The sequence below is a fragment of the Argentina anserina genome, chromosome 6 (genome assembly GCF_933775445.1).
Source record: "Argentina anserina chromosome 6, drPotAnse1.1, whole genome shotgun sequence".
NCBI classification, from domain to species: domain Eukaryota; kingdom Viridiplantae; phylum Streptophyta; class Magnoliopsida; order Rosales; family Rosaceae; genus Argentina; species Argentina anserina.
The window spans coordinates 27,751,176-27,771,341 of NC_065877.1; the positions used below are offsets into that span (position 1 = coordinate 27,751,176).

General features: G+C 38.4%; 2 protein-coding genes across 3 annotated transcripts; both read right to left on the minus strand.

The window, feature by feature from the left end:
- Nucleotides 1-573: 573 nt before the first annotated feature.
- Nucleotides 574-7,789, minus strand: LOC126800512 (AT-rich interactive domain-containing protein 4). Of its 2 annotated transcripts, XM_050527883.1 has the most exons (16): nucleotides 7,220-7,789; nucleotides 6,631-7,133; nucleotides 6,334-6,522; nucleotides 5,891-5,944; nucleotides 5,652-5,740; nucleotides 5,098-5,371; nucleotides 4,888-4,944; nucleotides 4,568-4,599; nucleotides 4,051-4,186; nucleotides 3,770-3,943; nucleotides 2,788-3,420; nucleotides 2,168-2,305; nucleotides 1,955-2,053; nucleotides 1,461-1,561; nucleotides 1,277-1,367; nucleotides 574-1,175 (listed from the first exon to the last, which is right to left on the minus strand). In XM_050527883.1, exons 2-16 carry the CDS (start codon nucleotides 6,766-6,768, stop codon nucleotides 1,050-1,052), a joined length of 2,331 nt encoding a protein of 776 aa, XP_050383840.1. In that variant the 5' UTR covers nucleotides 6,769-7,133; nucleotides 7,220-7,789; the 3' UTR covers nucleotides 574-1,049. The 2 variants fall into 2 exon arrangements, with proteins under 2 accessions (XP_050383840.1, XP_050383839.1); XM_050527882.1 differs by having other exon boundaries at nucleotides 6,631-7,789.
- A 7,659-nt stretch (nucleotides 7,790-15,448) lies between these two features.
- Nucleotides 15,449-16,434, minus strand: LOC126800550 (FCS-Like Zinc finger 17-like). The gene is made up of 2 exons (XM_050527931.1): nucleotides 16,040-16,434; nucleotides 15,449-15,938 (listed from the first exon to the last, which is right to left on the minus strand). The coding sequence occupies exons 1-2, from the start codon at nucleotides 16,345-16,347 to the stop codon at nucleotides 15,746-15,748; spliced, it is 501 nt and encodes a 166-aa protein (XP_050383888.1). The 5' UTR covers nucleotides 16,348-16,434; the 3' UTR covers nucleotides 15,449-15,745.
- Nucleotides 16,435-20,166: the final 3,732 nt, after the last annotated feature.

Genomic DNA, 20,166 nt, shown 5'->3' on the forward strand with positions numbered 1-20,166 from the left:
TGTAAATTTAGAGAATCAACTATTATCTTTCATCAATTTCTATATTTTGTAGAATGTGATGGAGAAGCTGTTGGAATGAAAAATTAGTATTTTTTCTCCAAATCTTTATTTTTCTCCAAAATGCATAATCTGTTCGAGGTACTTTAATGTTTTTGCATTTTCCTAGTGCAACATGTTCCCTTCCCAGGTTTTCACATATTAAGGTTTGTAGTTTGAGGCACAGAACACAAAATTTGCTTCACCACAGATTCTAAGAAACTTGCCTCTAATGAGCCTAATCTAATCCCATTCATCCTATTTTCAAAAACCAGATTTTAATTCTGATAAAATGATTTTGGAACTTACATATCACGAGTCTTTGATGTGCTTCATTTTCTGTTTTCTCAGATTTGTTATAAACTTAATGGTGCGTTGAATTATAAAACGCTGGTATATCATCGGAGGTTCACAAAGCAAGCTATTTACTAGGAAGGTCAAGAACTATAGAGTAAGACTGATGGCAGGCAAGAAATGGTGGCGCAGATGGAGAAAGCAGTGCAAACCTAGAGCAGTGCAAGAAATGGCTTCTCTATGGGACTGAGAAAAGAATACCAACTGGTATAAGATAATCATTAATCTTTCATTAAACACTACATCAGTCATATATGTTAACATAACATGGAGATACTCGGATTATATTACAACGACCCTCTGAAACATGGGGATTTATCGACTATCAACCCACAAATCACCCCCCTCGCCAAAAGGAAAAGCAAGAACGAAAAAAGGCAGACGGACATTTCCCACCCGTAATAAATGTCTACACTAACTAGTATGAGCTCTACTACACTTGCTGTTTCCTAAATTTGTCCTCCCCCACCTTCGATCTCCTATCTTTTACTTTACCATCAAGGCATCAATGCAGCAGCTGAGGCCTAATGAATACTTGCTTATCCCAATACCTGAGCAATATTATCAATCTCTCATGCCGGGTAGAGAGGAACACAGCTTCCAAATCAGAGAGCCAAATGAAAAAGATTATGTTATCATTATAACGGAGCAAAACTGAATTACAACGGTCGTGATAGTGTGGAGCCTTGGGAAAATCCATTTGTGACTTTCTGCGGCTTCTTCTTGAAGTTGCTAATACTGCAGTGTGGACAAATGTATTCCAGCCCATCTGTCTTTGCATAATCCTGCGTAGTTCATAACAAAGATTTCACAATAATGGCACTCATACTTTTGAATAGCAAAATGGGCGGGTTTCACAATCCCAATGTGTGCTTAAAAATAGTACCTTAAAGGCACCAAGCCCCTGCCTTCTGTCACAGCCAAAGTGGGCCCACTCACCACATATTCCGCAGTTTACCCAATCACCTGCTGCGCTACTGTAGACCAGATTCCAATCGCAGTGTAAGAAGACATTAGCAAGTATGAATAATTTTCAATGCTGCAGCAGTAAAAGAAAATGCCATGCTAACCTGTGACACAATAAGCAACATTCTCCATCTACATCATCATGAGCCAACTCGTATTCAAGAAGGTAGGTTTCGTAATGTCTTTTAAGAGTATTTCCAACACCCTGTGATAACAAGAATCACAATTACCTTTGTCAGATCAACAGAATCGTTTTGATAAAGCAGAAAGGATATTTCTGTTTTTGCTGCTGTCAATACAGTCTTTCACATATTTGAAAAGATAGTAATAATTTCCAAAAACTCTCTCCCAAGCCTCAACTATATCACATCTTTGTGCTTCCACACCCCCCTTACCCTCCCCTTTTTCCCTTTTTTTTTTCTCTCCCCTCCTTTCATGAAGGTTACGGTTCATATGATATTCTAAAACTGTAAAACAAGACAAGACAAGACAAGACACACACACACACACACACACATACTTACACGTTTTGACAGTTATGGTGCATATGATAGTCTACAACTGTAAAACAAGACAAGACAGAGTACAAAAGACATACAGTCATCCTATTGGTCATTGTGTAGTTGCGCATCTTTGAGAAAATCTGTCCTTTCCAGTTGATGCCATTGCCAACATGAAAGCCTCCTCTGGTAACCACCTGAGAAACACCTTAATCTTTTCAGTAACTAATGTTACCGAATTCCATTTTTCACTTTTTTTAATCAAATCCCCGGCAACTGAAGCTTAAAGCTTTGTCAAGAATATTAATCACCTCTTTATACAAGTTGTAGAGGTCAAGGCGCTTTCCATTGAGAATGGCGTCTGGAAACTCAGTCAGGCCACCCTGTGGAATGAGTCGACTATGTCCACGGAGGATCAGAAACTGCATTACATCCTTCAAAAATTCCTCCTGTAAACATAATAAAGAAGATATAGACGTAAGCCTGCCAAGTGACAGGAGAAGCAGACACTAAACCCACCAGTACAGTATTATCATGCGAGTAAGAGATGTAAAACCCAGAAGACCCTCCATATCCTCATTTTATTTCAACAAATTCCTCATTCAACATAGCAATCAGAAATTACTCTAAAAAGGTGATTGTACCTGATTATTAAGTGTCTGTTACATTATTTTATTTTCATCAGATACTCTTTATTGATGGATATATTATTTCGTGATCAATAATATTTATACTTCCGTCTTTTTTACATGCCACCATCCTACAAGTATCAGCTCAAAACTATAAACATCAGAGGGCCAGTATACCCACATCTAAACGTTATGGTTGCCTCGTGTGTATAATCTAGGAAGCACGAGCTGAATGCTGGCCATTATTCAAAAGCATGTTCAACATCTAGAAACTTATTTAAACACTGTACAAATTAACTTACCTCTAAGCAAGAATGTATTGGGCCTCTACCACAACCATGTTTCTTTAAAGGCAGAGGATTCAAAGAAATAATCTGCTTAGCCTGAGATGAGCTGGAGTACGACTTTCGTTGCGTTGTAGGAGTCAATCCAACAACATTGAGCTTTGTGGGCGGAACAGGAGGCAGATGAGCCTTCACCACGTGGCTACCATCATGCCCATTTACCTCTGAAATTCCAGAAAATGGTGTCATTTTAGGACGACGAACATGAGGAATGGGCCGCATGGCAGCTGTTTTTAATCTTTGCCTCGCTGGGAGTAAAGGTGTGCTAAATCCATTCATTGCTCCTCCTTTTTCATTTTCTTCTACTTTAGAAGCAGCTAGATTTGGAAGCCCATGGCTATAACGTGGGCCAGACATTGCCCCTAATGGGCGAGATCTCTTCTTACTAGGAGCAGGCGGTCTCAGCCATGCAGGAGGACTTGTAAGAAAAAAATCATTTGTCTGGTTATCATTCAATTGACTTGAACAGAAGAAAAGAAGGCGGTCAGCATCATCTTTTTCGAAAGAAGCAACAGGCAACCCCTGAATGCTGGCAATTCCAAGGGCAACTAAACTATGATAAGATACATCAGGTGCAAGCTGCCTCAGAACCTGAATATAAGGCCAGAATTAATATGGGTCATATAAAATTTACAAGAAGTACTGCTTGTTTTAACCTTTCTAACTAAACGATGATGAAAACTAATTATCCAAGGGAACAATGAAATATGAATATAATGTACCTCGTGTTAATTGAGGTTGTTGAAAAAAATTCCAATACTAATGTGGAAACCAATTGAAACTTATACTTCCACAAGCTTTACCTCTAGGGATGGACGTTTGACAGGCAGTATATATTTAACTAGCAGAGTTCAAATTATCATGAAAAGGAGCATCAGGTTGCCTCAATAATTGTTTCACATATCATGAACGAAAATAAAGGCCAAGTAGGCCCAAATACCTGTGAAGCCCATATAGGAACCTTCATGCTAACTTCAAATACGGTAGCTCCACAGGCAATAGCAGCAGATTTTCGTGGTTCTATTAGAGGTAATTTGTTTCCATCATTGTTGGGGATTGCATGTACTAGTTGATTCATTTCAATGACTTCATGCTTTATATGACTCTCCAAGAGCTGAAATAAACAGGTCACGTGTAAAGTGAAATAGACAGAAGGAAAGATGCAAAAGGCAGATAGACTTAATAGCAGAGTTTTGCCTCACAACAAGATGACTACGGTACCTGATCATCAAAGCAAGTTTGTGCGCTACCCGAAACAAGAAGTGATATGTGAGCAGAACTACAAGTTGATATATCACATCGCATAGTCACAACTCCACGAGAAAATGTGCCAGCCTGAAGAGGTGGTGGGGGAGCACTGCAGAAACAGAAAAAGGCATTCACTTTCTTATTTTGTATTACTTCATGGCCAAAACATGTCCTCTCCGTGGAGGAAACCTAAAAGAATTAGAAGATAAACAACATAAAATTGTTTTTTTTTTGGGTACTCAGGCTCAGTATATGAATGTTTGAAGTGCCCAATTGCATCAACATTCAACATATCTATTAATACATGTATAAACATAATTGGTATAATAATAATATTATATTAAATGTAAACAAATATACGTTTCAGACTATCAGATGATGCCAACTAGTATGCAATGATGAGATTGAATGCAATTCGTCTCGTCATCAAAGCAACAATACACAAAAACCAAGGACAATATAGACCAATCATTTCCAGGATTCAACATACCTAAACTTGCCGTGAAGCTTGCTTCCACGCATCTGGAACAACATAATAAACAAAATGAAGAGAAATCAGAACTCCTTCCAATATGATGATGAAATAATGCATAGTAGACAAAACTAATATAGTTCTGTTATTTTTGGACAGATATAAAATTAATCATGATAACAAAGGCCCTAAGGCAATATTAATACACTCTGATTCCTTAACCTATGACAATACTTACTTGGTTTGGGCACACCAAGCACTCTTCCATCAGAGCAATATGAAACAAAAAGAAAAATAAATGTATTACAACAATACCAGCGATAGATCGACCCACTTACTTCGATGTTTAAAAGGGCATTGAGACCATCCTCCAATGGTTCTAATATGCCTGCATCCTGAAAAGAAGTCATCCAATAAATAATCTATCCAAAATAGCTAGGAATGATGTTATGGGTGTAACCACATAGCCTTCTCTGCTAGTATATACGTACACATTTGAAAGTAAAAACAATTTAAGTAGTAGTCGAAAGTAGCAGATTTGCGCTTACCAATGTGGAGGGCTGCCCGCAAACAAGAAATCTCAAGCTCACATCATCATCATGTATCTTTATAGCAGGAAGGGAACCCGTGGCACCTTCTTCATCTTCCTCGATATCTGCTTCAAGGGGATCAACAATGATTTTCAATTGCTCACCGAGAATGCACGGGCCCAGATCAGCACTGGGTTTATCTAAATTAGCATGAAGAACATGGTCGTTTACACAGTAGAGCCTGAAAGAAGCATGTGCAATTTGGAAAGCATCCCATGTATGAGTTGATGAACTGCAATTCACAAATAAGGATAATCATCAACTGAAAGTCGAGCATCTTCGTTGCAAGTACAGAATATAGTAGCATAAAGAAATCATGCTTTTGTATCCAAAAAATACTTGAGAAATTATGGTGCAGGTTAAAGCATGACTGCATAACAAATTCATGTCTGACAAATCAATGAACGCCCTATTGTCAATTAGTGCTTGAACATTTACGTTCAAATCTGTTGACATCACAATTTAGAAAAACACATGTCCATGCACATAATCAAGAGAATAAGAGTGTATACCTTTGAACAACTGAAAGTAAAGCATGTCGAAAATGGCAAGCAGCATAAGTAGAGAAAGCCTCTTTCCAATATATCACATAAGGAATTCCCTGCAGACGTAAAAATATATGATTACAGGCTTGTTCCGAACAATAACAAAATGAGTTTGCAGTTCTGAAACAAAACTCCACACCCTTGTTCTTAGTGATTCCCGGTATGAAACAGCTGAAAGAGTATTAAACAGGCCTCCCTACAATTACCTTTGATTGAAGTGTCACTGCCATTTCTTCTCCATTTGGAACCTCCAAATAAACCTGCATAAAGAGGTGTAAAATGGAACTGGGTGAGATTCAAAACACTTCAGTACATTACAAAGACAGAACAGAAAACCATCAAATAAAACTGAGAAATGAAATGCAGCAATCTGCAATTTACTATCCTCCAACCTCACTAGTATACCTACTCCCTTGGAATATTTTGTCTCATGACTCGCACAGAGTTAGAGACTACATGGTCACTTAATCACATAGTCCAGAGAAGAACAAGGAATCAACCACATCTAATGAATTAATTTTACCCGTCAGCATCTTTAATTTTCTTAAAAACACATCGGACAAAGTTACAAAGAGAATAGAATGCATATACACATAAGCACTAAGAAAAGAAGCTAACATTCCGCGAGTTCAACATAACTAATACTTACAGTTGTAGGCAATGTGGCATCAAAGATGTTAGATATAGATTCAGCGGTTGACAAATCGGCATCTCTCCACACAAGAGAACCGACTTCATCATTCTCAAGCTGCTCTCCTTGCAAGTAAACAAGATTCGGCTTATACGATTCAAGCAACTTACGAAACTCCTCTTTACTCGGGTTAGTCAGAGTTTGAACCTACATTCATAAGAGTCACAGACATTGTAAATTTAGAAAGTAAACTAAAACGCCCAATTCATCTAATAATCTCAGAACAAAAACATGCTTCTGTTAACCAATATTCACCTCCAAACGCCCTGAAGATACTAACTCCGGAAATGGGTACCTCAGCTTATCGTCCGGGGTCGCCTTACCACGTTTATCTTCCGAAATCTCTCCACAAGTGACCACAAGCACACTACAAGTTCCCTGAGCATGAAACATTGTTTCCCTGAAGGCCCCCGACAGACAGTTGGCAACAGCAAACAAGCTCAAGCTCCTCACACAAGACTTAAATCCCAAGAACCATCACATCCCCTAGTCTAACACCACAGAGACAAAGCCTCAATTCCCAACTTCCTGATCAAAATTCCCAACTCCAATCCAACCTCCTAAGCTAACATTCAAATGAAACACAACCAAATCTACTGAGAATGATCAACTCCCAGAAACCAAAATCTCTGAACAGACCCAGCATGCACTAGAAGCAAGATCCAGAACAGAAACACAAGAAATTAACAAACTTTATACCACAAAAACACCCAATTGGGGAAAAAGGTCCCAACTTTGAATCCAACAAAACTTGAAATCTGAAAAACAAGAAAGACCCAGATGAGAAAAAGTGGAAGAATCAAGAAAAGTGAGAAGAGAAAACTCAAAAACAGAGAAAACTCACCAGACCCAGAAAATTGAAGAACAGGAAAAAGTGAAAGAGACCCAGATGAGGAAATTGAGGAACTTGAACAACCCAGAAGAGAATGGCGACGAAGAATCACAAATAAAGCACAAGTTAAAGGTATGAAAAGAGAACCCTAGGCCCGTAAAATCCAAATCCCAAAAAGAAATTCGTATAAAAACACTTGCTTCTTCTAATAAGAATAAATTTATTTATCTGTTTCTGTCCAAATGTTGTATCTCTCATTCTCTAATTCAGCACCAAAATAAAATCAATTGCTATTCTTCACAGTCACCACCAAAATTTATTAAATCAAAAAGGTAATTAATATTCCCATTTGTTAAATAGGTGGGTGTGTCAGAAAGAAATATATGCAATCCTCACAATTTCAACCTCAAAAGGTCAAACACATCAAAAACACACACAATTCAAACCCCTCAAAGCTCATAGTGGGGGTGAGATAGAGATAAAGTCACAAGCTTTGGTTGGGAAACTTGATGTGTGTAACTTGCTATGTAATCAAATTGAACCAAAAAACCAAACAGGGGAGGAGAAGTAAGTTCCAAAGTCCCCCCATTTGAGATTTTTGTGTTGCTTCTTTTTATTATAGTTACCCACACGATCCGGTAATAACAACAGCAGCAACAACATTACTGTTTTTGTTGTGGTCATGTTCCTAAACATCATCAAAGCAAATCCCAGGACTTGTTTACTATATTTGTGTTTCCTTTTGGGTTTTGGCATTAATCTAATTCGATTTTCCTGTTGGCTTGGGTTTCGTAGAAGGTTTGTATTCGTAATTCAACGTTTGGTTTTGGTTTGTTGAGGTTTAGTTTATGATTGGGTGCATGAGGCTATGATCAAATAAGAGAGCTTGATCAAAGCTCATTCAATTCCCAGTCTCCATCATCTGGCTTCCCACGTGCGCGCGCGTGACTGCAAACGCCACTGTTACCAGAGTGGTAAAACTGTAAATGAGTAACTTTATCTCAGTTAAAACTCAATTAGTTTTTTGGTTGGGCAAGTTATAAAAAATATCATCTCACATATTTAATTAGAAATAAGTCACCACTTATTATTTGATTATAAAAATGTCATCTCAATTTAATAAAAATTATAAAAAGATCAACAAGCTTTAAACAAAATTAGAAAAAAGTCACTTTATAAATATTTTACTAACTATTTTATCTTTTCTCACTCTTCTTCTTCTTATTCTTATTTTTCAATTTTTTTCTTATTCCGGCCATAATTTTGCCGTCCGGCGATTGATTTGAGCGCGGTTGGTGCCGTTGGAAAGATCTTTTTCTACTCTTTCATTTGATATCATACCCGCTCCAAACCGATCACCATATAAGGTGCAATGTCACGTCTCGGGACCGCTCACGATATTGTCCGCTTTGGACATAACCCTCACGATTTTGTTTCTAGGAGCTCACGAGCAACTTCCCAATGGGTCACCCATCTTGGGATTGCTCTAACCCAAGCAAGCTTAACTTCGGATTTTATATCCAATCTGAAGTCATTGAGCCCTCAAAAGACCTCGTGTTAGATGGAGGTGGACATGTACATATAAGACACATCACCCCCTATTCGTTGGCTAATGTGGGATATTACAATCCACCCCCTTAGGAGTCTGACGTCCTCATCGGCACACTCGCATCACATGGCAGAGTGGCTCTGATACCAAATTGTCACATCCTAGGACCGCTCCGCCGTAACACGATATTGTCCGCTTTGGGCATAGCCCTCACGGTTTTGTTTCTGAGAACTCACGAGCAACTTCTCAGTGGGTCACCAATCCTGGGATTGCTCTAGCCCGAACAAGCTTAACTTCAGAGTTCTCATCCCTTCCGAAGCCATTGAGCACCTAAAAGGCCTCGTGTTAGATGGAGGTAGACATGTACATATAAGGCACATCACCCCCTCTCCGTTGGCCGATGTGAGATACTACATGCAAAAACCCTCGAAAGGAGCTGTCGTCATCCCTAGCGGTGATCCAAGCTTTTTCGGCGAAACCGGAGCCCAATGCTAAGCTATTCTCTTGATTTTGAACATATTCATATCGATCTCCTTTGAATATTAATATAATTTTGCCGATTTAAAATTTTTACTCAGCATGTCACACTTGCAATCACAGTTGTAGTCACACTGGTTGTAACAGTAACTACATGGTGACTGCCATTTGTATTTGGTAGTGTGACTACCTGTGTATTTGGTAGTGTGACTATATTGTGATAAGAATAAAATGTGAAAAAAGAAGAAGAAGAAAAGAATGAGTAGAAATGTAGAATTCACGAACATTTGTCACACTTGCAGTCACAGTTGTAGTCACATTCACATTGGTTGTTACATTAATGACATTGTATCTGGTAGTGTGACTATATTGTGACAAGAAGAAAATGTGAAAAAAAAATGAAGATTAGAATTTATAGAAATAACGAACCTTTGTCTGCTACACCAGGGATCACACCGGTAGTCACACTCATAATCACACGTTCAGAAATCACATTGGGAGTCACACAAGTAGCCACACTATTTCTGTAACTAGAAAACTAATTAGCTACACTATATGTCACATTAATAATCACACTACAGGGGTCACACAAAAAATCGAGTGTAGCTAGTAGTGTGACTGGTGGTAAAACGTTTGGAATTTGAATTTTTTCGGTGTTAGGGTTGTAGCCAATAGTGTGACATGTGGTGTAACTAGTATTATAACTTTATGGTGGACGTAGCCGCCGTCAAATAAATATTCTAAGCTTGTTGTCGAGCAGCAGCTTGTAGTCGCTTTCCTTGATATTGGCACCCAAAATCTGCTATGGGCACCATCTTTCCGGACAATCGTTATGTTGAGCCTGATCTTCTTCGGCTAAGGTTGAGTAGCCACGTCATCATCTTCTCCAGATCGGAAACACCAACTGCCATACCAGATCAGACTTCACGACCAGCTCCAACGGCGCACATCATTCCCATCAATGATCACCGTGGAAACCAAGTCAGACATCGCACGCCAAATTAACACCTTCAAGGACAAGCAGAAGGCCTCGCAGCAGAATATCCACCTCCGCTCCTCGTTAGTTCCTCTACACTGACGACTAGATCGTCACTTCCTCGTCGGATCTCCAACGAGTGATGAGTTGTGGTTCGTCAGATCTTGAACGAGATCGAGATGAGGCGGTGATTTGGATCATCTAGGCGAGGCTGGAGGGTTGAGAAGATGTGAATCAGGTGGGATTGAGAAGCTTGGCAGCGAGGCAGGTGGAGCTCGACGACATCCTAGCCGAAGCTGCCACTTGCAGATCTGGTGATGAGGGGGAGGTCAGGCCTGAAGCCGATCTCGCAGAGGGCGGAGAGTGCGTCAGTGAGGAAGAACTCTGGCTGCTTAGCGGTAATTCGGTGAAGATTGAGTCGTCGGAGTTGGTGGCGCAGGCGGAGATATGGCTATTTGGGTTGGAGAGAGAGCGAGAGCCTCGTCGATTTGGTGGTCGATGCAGGAGAGAGAGAGAGAGAGAGAGAGAGTGTGTGTGTGTGTGTGTGTGTGTAATGGCACATCGTAATTTCGTAAATGTTTAAGGGCAATAGTTTAAAGGGTTTTAAAAACCGACTTTTCTCTAATTTCCAACCTTTACTTGACATTTTTCTAATTTTGGGGGTTCAAATAGACTTTTTTATGATATACATTTTTTTTTCTTTTACCTTCGCTTCCTGACATATTTTCACCCAAGTAGATATGCCGATCATATAGATTCATCCTACTGTAGCTCGAATTCAGCCAAATATGACACGACTTAGAGAATGAATTTTCTTTTATCTATTCATCTCACATTGGAGGCTATATATAGAGTTTACATTGTACTACAACCGTACGTATTATGTACAACCATATACATAATATGTAAGTACTAACTACATGATGTATATCCCTAAATTCCATTTTATACTCATGATAACACTCCCCCTTAAATTGGCGCATACACATCGATCATGCCTAACTTTCTGGTGGGTGGATGATAACACATATATCCTTTTTGATTGCTTCCATATCCAACAAACACACACTTGATCGCCCGAGTATCCAACTTCGACTTTCGCTAGCTTTTAGGGACATGAACAAACACACAATTGAAAACATGGGCAAATATATTGTGAAAAGATGGAATAGAGACATGAGATGCAAGAACCTAAAGAGGAAATTTTCCTTGAAGGACACTAGATGGAAGATGATTGATAAGATATGTTGAGGCTGCTACAACATCACCCCACATATACTTGGGTATATGAGCACTAAAAAGAATGGAACGAGCCATATGAAGGAGATGACGGTTTTTTCTTTCAAACACTACATTTTGCTCTGGTATTCATAGACATGTGGTTTGGTGAATAATCTCATGCTCATTGAAAAACTGCTCAAAAACATGGTTAACATACTCCCCCCCCCCCCCCGTTATCGGAATGAAGAATCCTAATTGTACTATTATAGTGTGTTTGGACATGAGTATGAAAAGCTAGAAAAGCAGAGAAAACCTCATCTTTGGTCTTAAGAAGAACAACCCATGACGCCCTAGTGCAATCCTCAATAAAAGACAGATCATACCTCATGCACGTAACTGTAGGCTCTTTGGAAGGTCCCCAAACATCAAAATGAATTAGCTCAAAAGAGAGATGACTCTTAGAAAAAATCAGAGAATAGGTAGAACGATGACTCTTAGCAAGGACACATGTTTCACAACACAAAGAAGACTCATCCACACCAATAAACAAAGAAGGCATGTTTTTTTCATAACATGGAAAGATGAATGCTCCAATCGGCGATGCCACAACAAAATTTTCACTTAACTGATTAGAACTTGCAGTTAAGGCAGTACATGGTTGTGCCCCTGGTTTAGCTCATTCATATGTCCGGTCCACGTGAAACAATCTGCCCTTTAAATCCTGACTGAGTATCTCTTTGGTGAGAAGATCCTGAAAAATCACATACATGGGAAATAAGGTTATAGAGCATCAAGACTCAGTATTCAATTGGGGAAGAGATAATAAGTGATGTGATAAATCAGATACATATAGAACATTATGGAGTTCTAAAATCGAGTGATATGAACTGACTCTCTCCCTAGCATAGCAAAAACCTCACCATTAGCATTAGTGACATAAGTCACTGGTGGAGAAGACAACTTAGTAATAAAGTAAGATTTATCATAAGTCATATGATCAGATGCATCAAATTCAATAATCCAAGTACCATAACCAACAAAGTTGGAAACTTTCAAAGCCATACCGATCTTACCACCAGCCCGAGGTTTTGTAGTGATAGAAATGTTACCATTTGTGCAGTATTGGACCAAAATATGTCTAGAGTCATGCGAGAACTCAACCCTCCAACCATTCGAATAACATTCTCAGCATCTCTCATGTGGACAAAATCAATAAAAGTATAACCCAGTGGTCTCCTTACAACCCATATTTTTCTGATAGTTCCGAAGTTATGGAACTCAATTTCAAGCTCTCCTTCTGAAACCCAAGAATCTAAATTTCTAACGTACACACGTGACATTTTTTTATATGTTGGGTCACTGATAAACTATGTAGGTGTACTGAATTGATCTGCGAATATTGTATCTCCATTGCTGTGTACTGATACTGGCAGAGGGAAATGGACTGGACCAAGAGGAATTGGGCTTGACGGGTCGCACAAAAAAAAAGGTCAATATGGAGAACTCGAATTAGGAACCGGGTTGTGAACTGGACTGTCGACTGAGAAACCGTCAGTGTTGTGCAGATCTGGAGCGGGTTGGACGGATCTGAAAAAGCAAAGATGATGGCGGCCTAGGCAAGAGATGCGATGGTGGTGGCATGAGCAGTATTAAAGCAGACACCGGTCTGGACTATGGCGGCCTAGTCAGTTGGGACGCGAACGGAGAACGAGACCAGTTACACGACAATTGTGATGAGTGATTAAAGCTGACGCCGATCTGGAGCAGCTGGTCTGACGCTAGTTTTAATGACGTTGGGAAAAGAAACCGGAGAAGTTGCAGCGACAGACTGATGCGGCTAGGGCTCGAGAACTGATTGGGTGCCCAAAACACAAACGGGTGTCCAAAGCAAACTTCTCAACAAATTTGAAGAAGATGATGTTAACTACGTTTTACGAAACTGAGAAGAAATAGATCCTAACAATGGGGTTTAATTCCACAAATAAATTGCAGTGGAAAAACAAATATACAAAGTCCTTTAAGATGTATGCTCTGATACCAAGTCAAATATGACACGACTTAGAGTGAATTTTCTGATATCTATTCATCTCACATTAGAGGCTACATATAGAGTTTACATTGTACTACAACCATACGTACTAATAGGTAAGTACTAACTACATAATGTACATCCCTAATTTACATTCTATGACTCATGCTGACAAATTCAAACAACAATAATGACTTCAACTCAAATCTTCATTGCTGGTTTTAAAAACTACAACTGTTCGGTTTGTTTGGACTGGAAGCAAATTCTCATCATGTGAAAGTTCCACATTTACAAAGACAATTACGAAGAGAGGAATAACCAAATACATTAATCATCTCTTTCCGTTAAAGTTTCAAGAACAATCTAATCTCACGTTATTCATTGATTTGTTACTCGTGATTCTCATAGGTTTTGAACATCACACTATTTTAGTGGAGATTTCATAGAAAGTTAGTAAGGAGATAGAAGAATTTCATTCACAAAAGTGATGTTATGTGCTTTATCCGTGTGTTGAAGGTGAGCAGATTATTAGCACTAACCAATGGGCACTTGCACTAATAGTGACAATGTGCAACTCATGTACGTTATTAGTTCTTCAACTTCGTTTGTGTTCCTAAACACTCTAGCTAGTGATTGAGTCTTGTGGACGGCTGCTAGACACCCCACTTTTTTTTATTAGAAAGAGTTTGGATCCCAACCTATCTAGGAGGCTCATCTCTACTCCCAATTTAAGTTATTTCCTTAATAGAAATAGTGCTTTGCAATCGGGGGGAGAGACATTTAACCTTGAACCGTGATTTACATTATAACAACCAATATTCCCGTAGAAAACATCATGAATGATAGCGGGTGTACATCTGAAAACCTGTAATTTGGGGTTAAGGCTCTTCGTCCTCTTTGTATCATGTGATTTCATTAGTGGTATTGGCTTGGGGATGCTGTTAGCCATACTTGATACTTCTAAAAAAGAATACAAACCACAAGTGTAACTAACAGTTTTCTGTCTAACAATCGGAAACAAACAAAGTACAATGTGCCTCAAAGATAAGAGAAAAAAGCTACATGCTTTATAAATAATTGATAAATGAAAAGAAAATGAAGCCTGGTTTGATACATGAGTGTGTTATAGAAAACCAGTGAATCGCTTAAATCATATCTAGGAAGCACGGAAACGTCATATCACCCACGTTTCCCACTTCCGAAGCGGAACCACTCCGGAAACGCGCCAGAAACGCCCGGAAATGTCCGGAAACGTGTTTTCAGAAAAATGTGTTTTGGAAACGCGGTGGAAACGGGAGTTTCCTAAAAAATAAAGGTTTTTTATGTTTTTTTTATTTTTTTAAATGAATGGCTAGACCTACCTTCGTCGAGTCAAATGACTTATTTCGACATATTTTTGACCTCCCGCCGAGTCACCGACTCTCATTATACCTAGATCTCTCATTATATTTGTATTATTTCGATGTTGAACACCAAGTTATTTAAGTTATTTGAGATTTTGAGTTATTTAAACTAAAAATTTGTTATTATATTTATTTTTTGTATAATTTATATATATTTTTTTTTATTTCGACGTTTCCAAAATGTAACTGCTTCCTAAAAATTTTGAAAAACACGCTTCCGCGTTTCAAAACGTTTCGCTTTTACGTACCAAAACCCGATTCCGTGCAGCCTAGAATCATATATAGAAGGGTTTGAAGGATGTTTATTTATTCCTATCCATCGGCCCCGAGTTTTATTAAGTTGGAGTTTCATCTTGATTTGTAAGTGCTCGATCTGTGGTCGCCTAAAGTAGGTCATGTATATGCTTGACGTTTTGATGATAATCATGAAATTAATTTAAACAAGATTATTAATTATATACTATCATGATCTTATCAGTACAACTCCACCTTTTCCGTTATGGAGTTTGGTCGATCTAGTACTACTACTGGACAATGTAGCTGGCAAAATATCTGAGTGATAATTTTCGCACCTAATACTTGTGGGTTATAGCCAATGATTTCATTTTCCATTGATTACAACAGACAATGAAAGAGAGAGACAGGCAGACGAGGACAAAGTGCCCGATACTTATCTCCTTACAGATGAAACTGGATATTCTTTCTCAGAAATTGAGAAAAGACATCTGATGCCTCAAAATACAAAAACTGAAACAAGATATTTTTCCACATAGTTAAGTTTGCTACTGCTAAGTACGTGCTTACTGAGCTAAGTAATTGTATACCGATTTCGATAAGTACTGTTACTTGATCGATGAACGAAATAATAATAAGCTCGATCATGTCAAAGAGCAAATAGTGTTCGCCGACTAGGGATTCGCTCTTGCTGCAGATGAACATCATCTAAAACTTTACTGGTGCAAGTACGGCGCCTATATGCTGCTAACACTTTCTTAGTGGAAGCTTCAAGATCTCTTAATTCATCCAAAACAATCTGCCTGTCCCGGCACACTATGCTGCAAAATCCAATATCCCCTCTGCAATAAATTTCAAAATTAGCATCAGAATCTCATCACAAAAGAAGGGCATAATTTCCGAATTTTAATTAATTAGGTTATAAATTCTGTATGAAGTTTACCTGTACATATAGACCTCTTTATCAAGGCTCAATCCCTTGTTGCATAGATGGCAAGCTTTAAGAAAACATGAGTGCTGCTGATCAGGCCGGGAGACGCAGCCGGCGACCTTAATAACAGTGGGTTTGATTCTCAATCTCAAGGCTGGTTTCACAACGATATTTGACGACTTCTTCCCTTGTGACATCTGTGTGAGTAGTAGTCCCAAGCCAACAGCTGCCATTGAATTCATGGTCTTATCATTCATGCTTTGCTTATCAACTAGGGTTTTAATCAATTTGAAGGGCCTCCTCATGAACCTGGAAATCATATTGTTCTGGGAAGGCTACAGAAGCTAATAGAAGCTGCAGAGAAACCAAATTAAGAAAACAGAAAAATGAAGAGGGTTGTGAAGTTGGAAGTACCAGCAATGGATTTTTATACAAGTTTCACTTGGTTTACTGTTAACATTGTTGCTCGTCATGTGCCACGTGCTCTGAGAATTTGCTTCAGTCCAAGTTTCACATTTTTTTTACAACCTTGCGCCTGCATGTTATAAACAAGTTAGAACATGAATTCAATTCTGGTTTGAAACCAATTTTCAACCTTTGGTTCTGTTTGATTTTTGGTCCTACCAGAGAGATAAAGGAAGATTTTTGGTCCTTTCTATTGGACTAGCTAGGCATGAAAAACGTGATAATTGTTAGATAACAAGGCAACATAGCATAAAGGGCTACATGTGGAATGTGGTTTCTCTCTTTGTTAATCAATTTATTCACTTTCTTGTCCCCCTTATACATTATGGAGAATAAGATCGGTGATTTCCATAGAGTTTCTACTCACTTTCTACTCATAATAATTTCTCCTCATACTAAATTGAAGAACGTTCCATAATTAAATCGTTCTGGCATTGCTTATTGTGGATTGATCATCTTGTACACACAAAAATATATAGATTACACTTGCACGTCCTTTAAAAAATAAAAAAAATAAAAATTATTACATACGTGATTAGAATTGAACATGGCTAGCGGATATAAATAAACCGTAAAGAAATCGTTCCGTCGACATAGCTACATATTGTATCAAGTATCAACTCGTAGTTCGGGCGACATTGTGATACAATTATAAAGACACTTTAAAATCACAACAGCTTTGACAGAACAATTCGCTAGTTTATTGATTACATGGCCAACTCTGTTGTGTATTCACAGTAGCTATGAACCAAACTTGTACACAACGACAGAGTCTCTATAGTATAATTAATTTTTTTAAATTTACCATTTTCATATTAATTTAACTCTCTAATTGCCCATTTCAATAATAAATTTTAAAATGTGATCATTTGTAAACTAATATTTGCCAAATTAGTACAAAAACCATAATTTTAAGATTAGTTACCATCATTTATCTAAATACTCATTTATAGATAAAGTTGACGAAAGATTACACTTTATTGGAACCTTGCCAGATTCCGGTCACCGGTTACCGGAACACCTAGTAACCCCCAATAACATATTACTAACACTCAGTAACCACTAAATAACAAATTACTGACACCTAATAACTCTCCAATAACAAATTACTGACACTAAGTAATTGTGTTACTGACCCTAAGTAATTGTGTTACAGATCACCGGTGCTTCTTCTTTAAGATACAAAAACTTAACTTATAGCACACTATCAAGAGCACTGGGATCAAGTTGTCCCCCGAGAAGAAAAACCCCTCCTCTCCACTAACACTTCTATAAAAACATTTATAAACAGTGACCAAAGCCAAGCAAAACAAAAAGGCACAATAATAACACATACTACCTAGTCTTCATTCTTCCAAATGAAGCAATCACACATGAACTATATAGATGTTCTAAAAGATACAAGACACGTTGGAATATCAAACACTGCAATATACAAACATAAATAGTGCATGATTCAAGGCATTATGATTAGTGTTAAAATCGTACAAAGAGACCACACGCATGTTGGTACACCCAATGGCATCCCAACCAACTTCACATGGATTTGTACTCCCCCAACTTGGAGGCGTCCATAGTGTCATCAGACTTTAAACCAGTAATTTCATTGATCAAATGTTGCAAAAGCTGAGTTCTCAACTTCTCATAGAAGAATTCTCCCATCAATTGAATTGGACAGAAATTACAAACTTAAAAAGGATTACGAAGTTAGTTCCTAGCTAAAACGCTATACGATAACAACTTTACATGTTTATGAAAGCACCTTAAACAACACAATTCCACCAACTGTACTATAGTTTACTAGTTGTTCTCAAGGCTGACTGGTACAATGTAATCTTAAACTACCAAGAGTCTAAAGAATCAAATACTTATTAGTAACTAGATGAATTTGTCACAGAAATTCAAATTACCCATGAAACCCAACATTTCCAATTGATCCAAAATTATGGTGAGCTGTGATGCTTCCCGACGAGGTCGACTCCGGCAGCCGCAAAAAGTAGGCGTAGGAGCGTAGAGATGATGTGGTCGGCAAGATCTTAATCTTCTTTAAGGGAGGCTGCCGATGTCAAATCCCCGATGAGCTCTTCTTTCTCATCCTCATATGCTGCAAAAATGAATGGAGATCTTGAGGCGTCATCTTCCTTATGGCATCAACGTCGAGGCACCGACGTCGTCCTCTTTATCGAGGCGGTGTTGGGTCTTGAATGTCGTCAGCATGGCTCAGGAGAGAGAGAGAGAAAGAGAAAGAGAGAGAGAGAGAGAGAGAGAGAGAGAGAGGAGTAAGGTTCTAAAAAATGCTAGGCGTTAATCGGGCGGACAGCTAAAAACCAGCGCCCAGAGGATTAATCGGGGATTAATCGGCCCAAAATCGAGGCGGCCAAGGATCTTCGGGCGCCTAGGCGGTCCTAGGCGGGGATTTTTAGAACATTGGAGAGGAGGCATGTTGAAAAAAAAGGTAGTAATGTAATTATACATGTAAACATTGAAATGGGAGCATAAAATTGAAACGAGCATATTTTGGGGTATTTTTATTCATTTGGTCATTTTCCCATTAATTTTAGGTTTAGAGGCGTACTGTGGTAGTTTGGATGCTTCGCTTCATCGCTTGACGCACACACATATAACATTCCATGGACAAGTTTCACTAAATTGCATCGAATATGAAGAACATAGAGGAACGTCCTTTCAATATTGAAGATAAACGTCCAAAGTCAAGATTAATCGATTTTTGATTGAAACATAAAAATCAAATGGTTTTATGGAATTTGATGTAGAATAGATTGCACGAAGAATTGAAGAGCAAATGGACCGACGCAAGAAAAATGGAAGGCTGACACTGTTCATGTTTGGGCTACGAGCTCAAAAAAGGGCGAATGATACATTTTTCGGAAAGGGAACGGCGTCAGAAACCAACGAGCTCAGAATATGGCGAATGATACATTTTCGGGTATTCGACGTCGTTTAGGTCCTCAAAAACAGATTTTAGTGTTTTCCGAATTTATTTTTGAATTTTATTTTATTTTAATCCATGAACTTAATTAGACTTTTGTTAGCGCCTTAGAGTTTCGTTTTAGTATTTAAGCCACCTCTTGTGGCCGTATGAGATAACTTTTATATTATAAAAAATTTAAGTTCTCTCAATTTTCCTGGTGGATTCCAGAACTTCTCGTGAATTCGAGAAACCATAGTCTTATAGATTTAAAACTGACGTTAATGGATTCTCGCGGATTAATTTCGCTGTATTAGAATTTTATAGTAAAAATAGGCACCCACTAATAGCAATAACTAACTCGACAACATCAGAACTTGAAAGACCCGGTGGGGAAACCGGCCACTAACACTTGACGTACCCCTACTCTGTTCCCTCATCATTCACCATTTTCACACTCCGTGCAATCTTCCTAAAACAAATGTTCTGTCACTTCTGTGGTATCAATCTTCCTAGCTCGTTTTTTTGGTAATTAATGGTTGTTTTTTAATTTTAGTGATGAACAACTAATGATGATTAATGTTTGAGGTAATGTATGCAGAAACAGTGCAAGAGTAACTATATGCTTTATACTTCAAATCTCTCATCAGATCGTCTCACATGCACTGTCAGTCGATTGCTGCATGTTTAAACGTACTTGTTTACTAGTTAGCTAGCTATTATATATGATATATACATACCGAAA

Coding starts and splice junctions, on each gene's coding strand:
- LOC126800512 (XM_050527883.1), bottom strand. CDS start 6,768: ATGTTTCATGCTCAGGGAACTTGTAGTGTGCTTGTGGTCACTTGTGGA. Junction 6,523..6,630: donor TATCTTCAGGGCGTTTGGAG/GTGAATATTGGT, acceptor TTATGAATGTAG/GTTCAAACTCTGACTAACCC. Junction 2,306..2,787: donor CAATACATTCTTGCTTAGAG/GTAAGTTAATTT, acceptor TTATGTTTACAG/GAGGAATTTTTGAAGGATGT.
- LOC126800550 (XM_050527931.1), bottom strand. CDS start 16,347: ATGATTTCCAGGTTCATGAGGAGGCCCTTCAAATTGATTAAAACCCTA. Junction 15,939..16,039: donor AAAGAGGTCTATATGTACAG/GTAAACTTCATA, acceptor AATTTATTGCAG/AGGGGATATTGGATTTTGCA.